Source organism: Cryptotermes secundus, unplaced genomic scaffold, assembly GCF_002891405.2.
Source record: "Cryptotermes secundus unplaced genomic scaffold, Csec_1.0 scaffold928, whole genome shotgun sequence".
Taxonomy (NCBI): Eukaryota; Metazoa; Arthropoda; class Insecta; order Blattodea; family Kalotermitidae; genus Cryptotermes; species Cryptotermes secundus.
In genome coordinates this window covers 1,776,542-1,791,751 of record NW_019738362.1, presented here as the reverse complement: position 1 = coordinate 1,791,751, position 15,210 = coordinate 1,776,542, and the positions used below count along the sequence as shown (strand labels likewise).

The 15,210-nt window shown below is 44.7% G+C and overlaps 1 protein-coding gene across 1 annotated transcript in view; it reads right to left on the bottom strand.

The window, feature by feature from the left end:
• Positions 1-507: 507 nt before the first annotated feature.
• LOC111870912 (putative uncharacterized protein DDB_G0285119) overlaps positions 508-15,210 on the bottom strand; it is a gene marked incomplete at its 3' end in the record, with an annotated part of 239,925 nt that continues 225,222 nt past the window's right edge. Inside the window, 2 exon segments of the mRNA XM_023863542.2 lie at positions 508-703; positions 9,512-10,276. Coding sequence (XP_023719310.2) covers positions 508-703; positions 9,512-10,276 — 961 coding nt within the window.

Here is a 15,210-nt window from a genome sequence, read left to right as displayed (position 1 = left end):
GGCGGGAAAGTTAATATTTGGAAATCTTACGTCACAAAATGACAAGCCTTCCTCTAGAATTCTCAACGCATGCAAAAGGAAGGGTAATAAGTAAAACTGCCCCTGTAACAGACTGTAAAGGCCCATAGGGTTGTGAGACGTCGAGGTTCACACATTTTCTAGACAACTGGCTCAAAGGTGGCGGTGATGCTGTCAGCCTTACGCTCCGGCCGCCCTTTACCCCCAGGAAGATTCCTGGTACTCATTTATGTTAGAGGCCGAGTCTACCCCAGGGCCATAGTGCGGCTGGAAGGATTAGGTAAATAGAAAAGAAATCAATGACCTCATCGGGAATCGAACCTGTGACATTCAAGCTTGTTGCATTTTGTCTGAACCAACTACGCTACCTCGTGCCCCCCAACATAATACACAAATCTGTCTCTGTCTCAGACTAAATATCTTACCACGGCGACGTATGGGGGAATGGAAGTACAGCTCCAGGTATTCGTAAGCGGCTGCTGTCCCTACCTTGGTCTGCAGCTCCTGCTGGCTCAGCAGCTGTTCCCTCAACATCTGCAGCTGTCGTATCATCTCGGACAAGCGTCGCTCCTTCTCCAGGAACGTCTCCCCGGCGAGCGCCTGGTGCAGCACGGCAGCCCCATCCATTACGGTGCTATTGACGCCGGCTTCGCTGGGCGTCGCCTCGGACTGCTGCTCACCGGCGCTGTGGACCAACATTTTCATGAAGACATTGATAACAGTATGCTCCTCTGGGACATAGCGCAGTGTAGTTAGGAGAGACGCGAACGTTTCGAACAAATATATCACCTCCATCTTCAGGGTCGAAGGATAAGCCAAGCAAGAAATCAGTTGAAGCAAGGTTTACTTTTCTTTCGACACCGAAGATGGAAGCAGTATGTTCCTCCGAAATGTTAGTGAACTCCTACCGGACTACACGGCGTCACATTTCAGAACACTGTTCGCTTCATAGTCACCGCCCACAGAACCTCAAATCCTACGCAGAAAGCAATTCGGCCACTGTCAGCGTGTTAAGAATTGTCCTACAATTTGTAGGCGCAGAAAGTTCGCTACCGTATTCACAACAGCCCGCCATTGGTCCCTATTCTGATCTTGAATCACGTCCAAATACTTCCATCTCATTTGTAGGATAACCCTACTACTACTACTACTACTGCTACTACTGCTACTGCTGCTACTACTACTACTACTACTACTACTACTACTACTGCTGCTACTGCTACTGCTGCTACTACTACTACTACTACTACTACTACTACTACTGCTGCTACTGCTACTGCTGCTACTACTACTACTACTACTACTACTACTACTACTGCTGCTACTGCTACTGCTGCTACTACTACTACTACTACTACTACTACTACTACTGCTGCTACTGCTACTGCTGCTACTACTACTACTACTACTACTACTACTACTACTGCTGCTACTGCTACTGCTGCTACTACTACTACTACTACTAACACTACTACCACCACCTATCTAACTACGTGTATTTATCTATCTGTGGCTCTACAGCCCTTTCTTGGGCCTTGGCCGCTTTTTCAGTTTCCTGACGTTTTACAGTCGGTAGGACTCCTTGGACGGGGGATCAGCATGTCGCAAGGCAGAACAGCACAAACAGAATAGACGCACACAGACATCCATGCCTCGAGCGGGATTGGAACCCACGATCTCAGTGTCTGTGCAGGCGACAACCGCGCTGCCACTATGATTACTACTACTACTACAACTACTACTACTACTACTACTACTACTACTACTACTACTACTACTACTACTACTACTACTACTACTACTACTACTACTACTACTAATAATAATAACTTCGAGAAGCAGAGCTCTTCTTCTGGAATGACAGCCTGTCTAAGAGGGCCCGGACTTATGTAATATTTCAGCCCCCTGTCCAGCCCGAACTCCGACAGACCACCCCTGCTTCCCTCTTCCCCCCAGTCCCTGGAGGTGGCCAGCATCCGCGATCACATGGTGCGCCGTGCCGTACTGACAAGGGGCCGCTGGTTACGTGAAGAATGCAAAGTCGTATCGCGTTCGACCGCAACGCCATCACGCGGAAGCGAAACTCTCTCTACCGCAACTGACACATGGGGCGAGAAACCGCGAAGGACGGGTAAGTAACGGGCACGAGAAATAACGATACATACGCGATAAAGAACAGGGAAAACATGGGTGAGCGAAATTCTTCACCGTAAAGGAGAGGGAGGAAGGCAGGGGGAAAGGAATGACAACAGAGTGGACAAATAAAAGACTGGGGAAAATAATGAGGAAGAAATGAGGAAGGAAATAAAATTATAGGTAAAAAAACGTAAAGCTATCCCTGTAACAGGCCGTGGAGGCCCATAGGGTTGTGAGACGTCGAAGCTCCCACATTTTCTCTAGACAATCGGCTCACAGATGGCGGTGAGGTCAGCCTTACGCACAGGCCGCACGTTAGCCCCCAGCAAGATTCCTGGTACTCATGTCTCTCAGAGACTGAGTCGACCTCAGTGCCATAGTGCTGCTGGACATCGGGAATCGAACCCGCAACCTTCCGGCTTGTAGCATAGTGCCTCAATCAACTACGCTATCGCGTGCCCCAATAAAAGTACAGAGAAAGAAAAAATTGTTTTCACAATCATGCCGGATAAATGACGCGGTGGTGGTAGAAGTAGTAGTAGTAGTAGTAGTAGTAGTAGTAGTAGTAGTAGTAGGTCTTGGAACAATCGAGGTCCCAACCCGGAATTTTCCTGAAGAGACTGAGAAAAACATCGAAAATTACCGTTCATGATCACCGATATCCCTGCCGAGATTCGAACCAATCACTTCCAAAACTCGAGATGCCAACATTTCGCAGGAAACTTTCTGTCTCCATCTTCACGGTATTTCTCATTACTGCAACCACTCCCTCCACCCAAATCACCTTCACATTCTTTTTCGTATCGGTATCATACAAAACGCTTGGCCACCAACTTGCATATTCAGATGGAGGGCATTGGTCGTGGCGTATTTCAAGCCACTTTATCAGCCCCCCGAGGTGACGCATTCGGGCTCCAGGAGAGCCTCACAATGGTCACACTGCGGCCACAGGAAGACGTCACACGTGTGGGGCTGAGTCTCCATCTATGGAGAATTACGGGTGGCAAACACAGGTGTTTTAGTGTCGACATCTGTGAGCGTAAAATGAAATACGACAGGTCACGATACCGGGTAAACTTACTGCGAATATTCCCACTGTTCTTAACACGGAAGGTAAATTTTCTCAGTCCGTAGCCAGCCAAGTATCTTCTCAGGGTAATGCCCCAGAATTACGGACCAAGGATATGATAATGTGCTGCCTGGTAAGAGCTTATCGCACACCTCAGGAAGCAGTCATAAATGAGTACAGAGCAATGGTGAAATAATGATTAAATGGGGAAAGGCGAGAGAATCAGAGAGAACCCTCCCCTCTCCAGTTTCATTTCGTCAATATTGTCTCCCACAATTAGGCACCCGGGACTGAACCCGGCACTCCATAGTGTGACACCAGCGCCTAGCCACCTGAGGAATTGCAGATCTGAATTGTATAGATGAACCTGTCGATGAATCACCCTGTACTTGTTCAGAGTCTTACAGAAACTGCGTTCATTGTTTAGGAAGGGACTAAACTAACGTTTCGAAGGGGTCTCATGCCTCCATCTTCAGGGCTGAAGAATGAATAAAGACATTTTCTTCCGAAACGTCGGAAAGGTCTACTGGTTTACACGACGTGACATCCCAGAGAGCGGAACAGGCTCGTTAAGCAGTAACGTTCAGGAGTGAGGTCTTCGCCGTAACATCGACTATCCTCAGCTATTTTTGTGGTTTTCCTCAGTCCTTCCTTAGGCTGCGTCCTTTCACATCCTTTACAATTCATCAATCATGACTCGTCTTGCCAGCCGACGATGAACGTTCCAGACACTCACAGGCCGTAAACGGTCGACAAAAAATAAAATATTGGAAGATAAAAAAATCTTCCTAGTGACCGCTGTGAGAACCTAGAATGTATTGTGACGTGCCGCCTGAAAGCCGGAATATCGGAGTCAGAGCGGGCGTCCATTGCCAGCCAACGATTCCGTAACATGTTTCTGCTACAGCAGGGAGCAGTGAATGCATCGTTGTCTGGGTGACAATTATAAACGCGTACATAGGCAGACCGTTACCATGGAAACAAAAAAACAGAAATGTTCAAGGAGGTGTCTGCTATCCCAGCGGCCTAAAACAAACTCCGTGATTTCAGTCCGCAAGCGAAATGTACCGACCGAGCGACCGCCGCTTGTCGGCGAAGTTTAGTGCCAACACTTGCGGATAGAGGGCGTCGCGTGGTCAGCGCAACAAATACCAACGGCCGTTGATTTCAGTTTCCTAGACCGAAGCCGCTATTTCCTTGATATATCCCCTCAATTATCACGAAGCTGAGTGGACCCCGTTCCAGACCCACTCCTTCTCAGAAAAAAAAAATCTGATTGCGTCAGGAATCGAACCCGGAACCTCTGGATCACTAGCCAAGAACGCTGGCCACTAGACCACAGAGGCGGTCTCCCAACTACCTAGCAGGTACAAAAGGAAGCCGGAAGCGACAATTCGGACACAGAAGTGAAGTTCAGAAGTGCAGAAGTGAAGACAAGAGACGACAGCACACTGGAGGAGAGAAGCAAGAGTACACCAGGCGACAGAAGACTCAGCTAAGAACCAGCACACGTCAGACTAGTCGGGTCGCAACGTGTAGGAGACCTGATTTTTGGGTAATTGTAATCAACTTATCCGGAACCCATTAGCTTCCTGTCGCGTTACCTGGATACGTGACAGCATGTGCAGTCGAGGTCAAGGTCAAATAAAAGCGATTCAGTAAATATTTCAAGGATCTTCATTAATTTCGTCGCGAAAGAATTTAATGATATGCCCCTGCCGAAAGTGGACTGATGGTGTTTTCCAAGAATAGTCACCGGGACTTGTCGTGATTTCCGAGAATTGTTATAGTAACCGTTGATGTTGATACTTAGGTTTGGCAACACCGCGCTCCAGAACTGTCAGGACCCTGTCGAGCGACCGTTCAGCGCATCCTCCCGACATCTCAAACGAATTGCCTCCGTGTCATATTGTGGAGAATTCCTTTTGTGATTTACTTAACGACGGTCAGTACCTCGAATGTAAGCCACTGAATAGCAGGGTACTATATGAATGATAAACAGAAACTAATTTACAAGGAAGTGGTTGTGGCCAAGAGAAATATCTCTTGTCCCTGCAGGGAATCAAACTTATATTCCCTTGTAGAGTAGTAACTACACTGTTATGTGCGTAAAATATCTTTGAAAATGTCGTCAAACAGCGACATAGATATAGTAACGTGCATATTCATTACTAGACAACGGCCCGGTAAACAACTTCCCGCTTAAGAGCGTGACAACAATGGGGAATACATTTGTAAACAACGGCGCGGTAAATAGGCTTCGTCAACAATATAAGCTGTGTTTTCTGTGGAGTCCGTGCAAAGCGAAGCGAATTCCGAAGCTGACAGCTGTTGTAGGAGTAGAGAACAGTAGTCGGAAGTGAACTGGGTCGAGTCTTCGGAACTGGCAGCTGCAGGAAGTGGCAAGGAGACTTCAGAGCGATTTCAAGTGATAGTTCATGCGACAAAACCGTTGCCAGGAAACGGCTAACGTGTTCTAGTGATCTGTGAAGTGGGTAAATAAGCGATAGCGCTTTAATTGGTGTTTATTAAGAGTGATTGTAAATGAGGGCGTTAATAAATCCAGTCATCCAATCCACAAACTGTTACTATTGGTCAAGACCCTAAATACACGTGGCAATATTAACACCATTATTAGAAATGCACTTGACTCTGTTCCCTGAACGAACACAGAGGACTGTATATTCTTCTGTAAGGTATGACGCGTCTTCAGATGCCTCGGATGGTGGATAATGAAGACGAGTCCTGCAGATGCGGTGCGCAGAATCGCCTTGTTATCAAGTCTGGGAGAACAATAAGATCCATTCTGAGCGCAGAACAAATGCGTGTTCCTGGTAAGAGCCATAACTGTGTCAGACTTTGTTCCTATTTACTCAAGTGATCTCAACTATGAAGCAAGAGGTCGCGCTGAATAATGAAACATCGAACCTCTAATAAGAGGTCAGTCGATTCTTCAGCGTTTCTAATAAAACGTAATATCCGCCTTAGTGTCCATTGCCTGTTGCAAGTCGAAATCATTATGTTCTTACAGAGTAAATGGATGTGACGCCGTGTACGTTGCTAAAAGGGTAGCGACGTTTCGGAGGAATATATTGCCTCCGTCTCGGTTGGGATACTTACTTACTGACAGGATTGTATGCTTCACTCTCAGACCCTCAAAGCGAATGCTGGGATAGTAGTATGAAACAGGCCATGACCACATCTTTCCACATTCTTTTGAAAATATTATTCCTTATCACCCTACAACCGGACTATATGGACTATATCACATGGAGTCTCAGTTGCTCACGTCGTCGTTAAATAAATTAAATATAAAGCTACCGAAGTTTCGGAGAGCTTGCTGGCTACATCGTCTACCCTGAAGAAGGATACAGTAGGCGTCATTTTCAAACAGCTTCTTTTTGCTGAGATACCGCTTTGGAGCGAAGATAATTAGCGCGTAACTGTGGAATCCTACTGGAACTACAATATCAAACAAACGCCTCTACATTCAGTTTCCGAAGCCCGCACCCAGGCTCTTCAGTTGTCAAAATGAAGAGCGCAGTCTCCTGGTTTGTGATGCCGTGTAGCTCGGAGAATGTCAAGCAAAAACGGCCAGGAGAAGCAGCTTGCAAGGTAAGCTCGACTGGTTTCTTGCTAGGCTTACTCTTCTACACGTTCCTCCGAAACGTCGGGCGCTCTGCGAACTATATGGCGTCGCATATGAGAAAACTGTGCCCTTCATAGTGACCGCCGTTCGAGCCTCGACGTGGGAAGTAAATTCTGAAACTGAAGAAATTTGTATCGATCCTTCAGGTCTGAGGTTAGAGAAAAAGTAAAAGTGGAGTGCGGGAGGAATACCAGGACGAAATTTTGTGCACCCTTATCGTGCATGTCATACAAGACCAGTGCAGTGCTCACTAGCCTGGGTGTTCAAGGAAGGAATCTAATAACAGATGTTAGATAATAAATTTTGTGAGCCACTGCAAGAGACAAGAGAAGTAGCATAGTAGAAGTGTGGGTGAAGAGAGTAAGTCATGGGAGAGGTGAGACACACTCTATTTCGAGGGGGGAGAAGAAGGAGCGACAGTTATTGTAGCAAGAAGCAGTAGTTTAAGAAAATTGTTTATTTCCGAAAATGTGTACTGTTTGCATCTTCAGGCAAGAAGAAAATTACAACTAACAGAAAGATACCATACATTCAGAAACAACTAAAGACTTCATCTTCAAAGTAGAATAATTTGACTTATAACCTGAAGATGGCGGCAATATTTCTTTCGAAACTTTTACACATATCTACCGCAGTACCTACGTTGAGGAAGAAATCTACTAATTATAATATCATCAGGGTATAATATCTGATTTATACACTGAAGATTTGGGGATGCGAGTTCCTTCGAAATATTTATACGTATCTTCCAGAGTACATGAGTTCACACCCCAGCAGGCATTACAGTGTACCCCACTTCGAGGAGGCTCGCAGACTGTCATCACTAGAGGACGAAGTTCACATGTGTCATTAATACAGTTGATTATATTACAACCGACTTCTGGGTAAACAAAATAAATTTCTTGAACTCATCTCCAACTTCTTTATTATCTTTATCTCTAATTACGTGTATTATGCGTTTCACGCGATACAAATGCTACGGAATGTACCATACTTACTCGTTTCAATCTCTGCCCTCACGCAGCATTTACAAACGAAAATGTTCGGCGTATATTTTCAACCTTCAGCAAACTGAAAATTTCAATTCTGATGTTCCTTTTTTAGATGTGTCCCTTACGAGCTAATCAAGCAACTGGCAAGAGGAAAATAGTTCATATCCCAGAAGACAACAATAATCTTCGCGTGTCCGAAGAGAGGATAATTATTGAAGGCAAAAGTATATTTTTTCTATGTAAGTTTTGAGGTTTTCACGGCGATGACAATGAAGAAAGTCGTCTTCTGGGTTTAGGCACCGTGTATTCTTCGTTTCGGCCGACGTTTCGGATGATTTTTTCTGATTACATTTCTAACCTGACGACTGAAGCATAGGGTTTCTCCGAAACGTTAATTTATTTAACGACGCCTGACAGTAAACGATAGGGTGATGGTAAATAATAAGTTGGAAAACACAGGAGAGTTACTGTGGCCTATTTTGAGACACTATCCAGGAATTTACTTGGGAGGGACTGGGTAAAATCGCAAGCAGGTTTCTCAGTGTTCTGGCCGGTATTTGAAACCGGGAACCCTCGAACGCAAAGCAGGTGTATTGTCTTTTCAACCTCGATGTTATGTTTGAAGACTGCACAGAGTAAAGCACTGTAGAGGCAGACCTACTCCATGTCGAAAGGGTAACGAAAATGTGACAGCCTTCGGACGCTTGTGATTTTCAGAACAATTAATGAAGACGGGGGCTTCTGCCGATGTGTGAATTAATCTTCAACTTAAAAACTTCAATCAGTAAGAGAGTCAGTGGCAATTGTCTGCAGTCTACCTGTAGTTGTCAGCAAAAGTGTCAAGAGGGTCCAACGTCTTTGCCACTCAAAGATGCGAAAAATTCTATTTCGTTATCTGGGTCATTTTTGTTTTTTCCCTACTTATATCACATTACATTACCTCGCCTATGTTACTAGGCATAAATGTACAAATTACGTCCTCTTTTAATAGTCAAAGTCAAAGTTCTGTTACGACCGTCGGATAGTCAGTCAATCCATCTTTGTGTCAAGCCCCAAACTGCGGCCCAAGACCAGATTCTTGTTACTGTCAGACAGCTGCGGGTTTACTGATGTGGGGTGCACTCTCTGAGGAGAAGACGTGTCTGCAGTTTACAAATGCTGCTGGTCTTCGCCAGTGAAGTCATTTCAGGTCCAAGTCCAGCTGGACTCATGACCATGTTGTACTGTTCTCAGATTCGAGACTCTCCAACCTAGAGGGCGAGGTCCCCGTATTTATATCCCCCAGGAAGAGGGTGACCCAGTTATACTCCCAGGCACTGGGTTCCCTTTTCGTCGCCCCCTAGGATTCTCAGGGCTACGGTGGAGGTATTCGAACCCGCCTCCACATGGGGAAGCCTGAAGTTTATTTTAATGATACGGCCTATATAATGTCAGTCCGTACCTCACAGGAAACACATTACGTCTCCGCTACAGAGCCCAACCGGTTAATGCTGTTTAGGGAAAAAGCAGCTGTTTATTGTGAGAACAATACGAAACATACAGATATACTCTGTAGACAGAATGCAGAGTTTATGTTAAAGCAGTTGGTACATATAGTTACCACTATGATTCGAAAGTCTGCGTAGGAAGAATAAAGTGGGTACTCACCCGAGGGATTTGCCGGTGGGCGTGCTGGCTGGCGTTGGCCTCTTCTCGTCTCTCACGTTACTTATGTGCATCTTGGAGGTTAATCTCTTGAGCACGTCATCCATAGTCCTCTTGACAGGATGCGAACCACTTGTGCTGTTATTATTATGAGTCGTGCTATTATTATTATTGTTATTGTGATTACTAACACCCCCCGATTTCATCATTATGTCCAGCGTGGGCGAACTACAGTCCGAGGGACTTCTTCGCCTGCTGTTACCACTGTCCACGGGTTCCTGGTACGGGTTATGCTCCTGCTGAAGATGAATGGCCGACAGAGCTGGGAGTAGAGACGAAGGGGGAGGAACCAGATTGCTCTTGGAGTTGTTGTGGTACTCCATGTGGTGCTGCTGCGTTGGGCACAGCAAACGCTGTTTCTTGTTCGGTGGTGAGGGTTCCAGAGTTTCGGCCGGACAGTCCTCCAGTTCGCTTCCAGACGCCGGCGACGATGAAGATGAATCCGAAAGTTTATAAAGAGAAGCAGCGTTACCACCTTGAGACACTGGAGTTCGATCCTCGTCGCCTGCGTCGCTCAGGTTGTTGCTGCTACTTTCGTCCATGTCGGTCAGACCTCCGCCATCACTACCACCACCGCCTGCTGAAGATAAAGCGTTCGAAACGCTGACTGTAGCTGGCAGAATTGTAGTGCTGTTGTCCTCCGATGTGACCAAACCACCGCTTTCTTGAAATTTTGTCGGCGGAGATTTCCGCTTCGACGACATATTTCTGAAAAAAACAATTAAAACGAGATCAAATTAGGTTCAAATTAAATGTCCTGGCATGTGTTGGTTTTGCGGTACATATAGCGACCAACTCAGATTAGGCAGCGTCCAGTGGTATACTTGATTCCAAGTATCACGCCGGCACTGACATAGAAAACTGGATAGAAACAGGCAAATCTCCCGTTATGACAGCCGGAATACTGGAAAATTTCGAACCGAGGAGTACAAGTCTCGACCCCGATCGTTCTTAGCTTCTTTTAAAGGCAGTCGAGAAAAGAACCGATAAAGCATTCTTTTCCACCGTGACCCTGCGAATCTTAGGAGGCGACGAAAATGGAAGTCTCAAACCTGAGATAGTAAAATATGGTCGCGAGTCCCAAGGGACTCGGGCCCGAGAAAGACTGCCCTGGCAAGGACCAGCAGCATATACAAAAGACAGACCCGTCCTTTCGTCAGAGAGGGCGCCCCAAAGAAACAAGACCGTAAGTGTCAAACAGTAATAAATATCTGATCATGAAGAACTTACTGACCGACTGAGCATCAGTCTCATGTGACTATGACTTTGACTTTCAGCGAGTGTTTGTGATCATTCGGGTGGCTGTGTGTGAGCAATTCAATTTAAATCAATGTTTCGCTACAGACAGACTTCAGGCTTCAGACGGTTAAGCTGCTGTGTGAGATGTGCTCACAACAAAGCCGGGGCTATCCCACATATTATCATTCTGACAACCTTATCCACGTATATTTCAGACAGGCCTCATTCTGTTTTTGAGGCTCCAACATAGGCGACAGTCAAGACCACGGACTTCTGGGGTACAGCACCGCGTAGTTCGGATGGAGCCTCCCGTTTCGGAGGACTCTTCAGGGCCGAAGAGTAAGACATTCAAGAAATCGGCAGAATCAGACAGCAAGCTTCCGATATGTTCCACCGAAACGTCAGATTGTCTTCAAACTATATAGCATAACCAATAAGATGGCACTGTTCATACCAGGGTCTTATTCCTGCCTCCTTCAAATATCTATAAAATTATGGGCTACTGCACAGGTAGGAGAGTCCATCGTATGTAGGTTAATACGGTCATTTCCGTTAGTAAATCGCAAAATAATTTCATTACCGATGACGACAGCCGTCTTGTGCTTTCCTTGCCCGCTCCTACATGTCGAGTGACATCGACGCCAGCTCCCGGCACGGCAGAAACGTGCGACGTTTCCAATAAGCAGCCAATGCATGATTATCAGCTGCGAGGTAATGGAGCTGTGGTGCGACTCAGTGTTACCAACGCAGGAAATTGGAGACTTTCTCTGTTTAAACAGCACGAGTTCTAATGAACTGGCAGTAATGAAATAATTAACTGGTTTATCAAGAACGATGCACTCAAACAATTTTCATCATACTATACCACCGACTTTAACATTAATGAAACTCTTCTGGTTTTCTCTACGTACGGTCACTTCAGTAATTTCATAAAAATTAAGTCAGGTGACCTAGGTGGCCAATGGATATTGTTAACCATGACTAATCCATTTAGCGCCGGTCACGGTAGCCGAACGGTCTAAGGCATGCACTGTCTTCGCTCGCTCGGAAGCCGGGATCGTGGGTTCGAATCCCACTCAGGGCATGGATGTTTGTGTGCGTTTTTCTGTGTTTGTCTACAGTTAGGGGCCTTGCGACGAGCTGATCACTCGCCCAAGGGGTCCTACCGAATGTGTAAGATCTAGTAAACCGAAGTGAAACGGAGAGTTTCATGGAGGTAGGCCTTGGCCCAAACTGGGGCTGTAGCGCCACAGAAAAAAAAATCCATTTAGCAAGGAAAGTGGTTCATTGGCTAAACTGTCACTGAAATAAATGGGCGGCAAACTGGAGACTGCGGTATATGTTGGCTTAGGTTTCACATTTACAGTTTTACTATACGAGACAAAATAAAAACTTTGGAAGAATTTTAAACAAGTTTCCGATAACAGTGCTGAAATGTCACTTGTGAATTCCTCTGACTTGATCTGTTTTAACTAGCACAGTCACATTTATTGAACAGAAGCCAACTTCAACTGATAACACGAAAAGGAATTCGCATTAGCACGTCTTTTGTTCCAATTCTATTTCTTGGTGACTGGCATCTTTTTCTTTTTGTTGGCTGCCTTCTTTTTTATTCGTGCTTCATGCTCTTTGTTATCACGCGGTTGGGGGATGGGGCTATGAGTGATCGAGTGACCGAGGTCCACACACCAGCGAATGCAGATAGCCACAATACAGCCAGCCTGATTCCGTCTCTCGGGTTCACAGTTGCGGCAGAACTATTCAACTGCGCCTTCGTGTCAAAGCGAAAACGAACTGCGTTCAGGTGAAATTGTAAAATATGTAAAAATATGACACATTTCAGATTACTTCTATTTTACATTCATGCGACATCTTTACTTAAAGGCATACAAAAATAAAATTTTGTCCCTAGTTTTGTATGGATCTAAAACTTAGTCTCTTGACATGAACTGAAAGTATGAGGTCAGGAAGCTGAGGGGAATATCTGGACCGAAAACGAATGAAATGCTAAGAGGTTGGGGCGTCATGATTTGAACCCTTCTCAGAGTATAATTAGAATGATAGAGTTAAGAAGGATGAGATTGGCTAAGAATATAGCATGCATGAAAATAAATTAAATAAATAAAATTAAGATGGGCCTTAACAGAAATATGGCGGAGTGATATGGGCTGGATTCATCTGGCTCAGAATAGGGACCAGTGAAGGGCTCTTGTGAACACGGTTATGGACCCTGACGGGTTCTCAAGAAGGGCCCAGTTCCAGAGAGTTGTTTACTATCTTTATTTCCTTCTCTTTCTTCACATTACGTTACGTCTCTCTTGATCCACAAGTTCCGTCCTCTTCAGGACTACAGGATCACATTTTGTATATACGATAATGACTTCCGAGTTTGCTGTTATTCCACTAAAGGGAAACTCAATATATGTATTTTTAAATATGCTTCACTCATTTTGTAATTGGGCCTCTACATTAAATTAACAAAAGAATATAATTTCAGAGCTCTCTAAACTCAACAAATTTTTAATTTCGTCATCTGCTGAAAACCTGAAGCGCCTGTTCTGTTATAGGTTTCCATAATACAGCCGAGGAAAGACACTACGGCAGTGCGATCAATTATATTGTAATTAAATTTAGGGTTATAAGTATATACATGAGGACGTACAAATCTAGACGGGAAGACGCTTCGTTTAATTATTATCGGGAATAAGAGACTTGGGTTATCTTCACGAGGTCACTGTTAATTATTCGATGTGCTTCTTCGGAACGTACGCAAGAAAATGCAACCTCAGCTTCCATTTTGCTTAATTATATGGAAAAACCAAAAACGTACGTAAAAGAAGTAACGGATATAATAATGTGTCCCTTCCCAGAACTTTAATGTTATCGTCGTTTCCATTCAGATGCATATTTAGCGAGCTGTGCTCCACATACACAGAAACACGTCTTCTTCCCCATGTAAAATGTCCGTTGTTTTAAACCAGATAACCAACACTGGTATGCAAGGGAAATTTTTAGTAAAACTCCCCAATTTCAAATTTCATGAATATCGGTTCAGCGCTTTTCAAATTGTTTCATAAATACTGGCGGCCCGACTGAGCCCTATCGCTTTTGCGAACGCGACTGAAAATGAGAGAATATAATAACTACTCTTATTAAAATCGGACGAAAAATGGACGAGGGGTCATCAGGGACGATTCAATTTACGGAGAAACTGACAGCAGTTTCGGCTCTCAAATGTACGCTGTGTAGGATGTAAAGTGTCGAGAAGCGAGAAAACAGCAGCATTTGGAAGTGTTCTGGTCTCTGCGTAATATATAACAATTCAGTCCGTACCTCACAGGAAACAAATTACGTCTCCGCTAGGAAGCCCAACCGGTTAATGCTGCTTAGGGAAACAGTTGCTGTTTACTGTGAGAATCATACGGAACATACAGATACACTGTGTGGGCAGAATATATAGCAATTCAGTCCGTACCTCACAGAAAACACATTACGTCTCCGCTACAAAGCCAAACCGGTTAATGCTGTTTAGGGGAATATGGCTGTTTATTATGAGAATCGTATGAATCACATAAATACACACGCTTTGTGCAAAACGTGGAATTTCTTTTTACGATTAAAGCAGGTTTCAATTCTATTTGCTTCACTACAAACATATTCAACACTAATTTCCTTCCTTGCCATGCTGAGTCACAGTTTCCGGTTCAAGTGACGAAACAAGAACTCATAAATCTTTATGCCCAATTACTGGGCCACCAAAACAAAAACACGCCATATCTAAAGCAACATTAAATTGCCCCAAACGAAGAGAATTCAAGAATGCCATCCTCTCTCACCCAGCACAAAGTGAATTACATGGCGCCTATGTTTGGAAACACTTCAGCATTTATTTTCAAGTCAATTAGAACAGCAATCTGCGGGGAGGTGCCTTCAGGGGGTAAGATGAACTGACTGCTCGTCTTGCCTTGTGATTTCAAGAACCCCTGGCAAGCAGTCGCCATTAGCAAACGGAAATGGAGCTCATCTCCTGTATTCCGTGTCTTGAGGAAATTGGAGTCACGAGGACGCACATGTTATCGGTACTGTAGGCCCCGTATCGAGGAGGGACCACGAATGTTAAGTCCGACAGGAAAGACCTGAGGGCTGAGCTCTACTGTGACAGTATCAGTCAGCAAACAAATTTAAAATTATCACCGATGATAAAGGCGTTTGTGACAATAGTCCTTAGCAGAGAAATTCAAAACTATCATCACAGCAATGATAAGGGCATAAAGTTTCAAAATGTAAACGGCAATAATTTTGTCTGCTCTAGATATGAGTGTATCATAAGAGAAAACAAAGTAACGTGGTTCATTTCAATGGTGTGGAACCTTCTATATTTTGGTTTACTATGTGGATGTTTC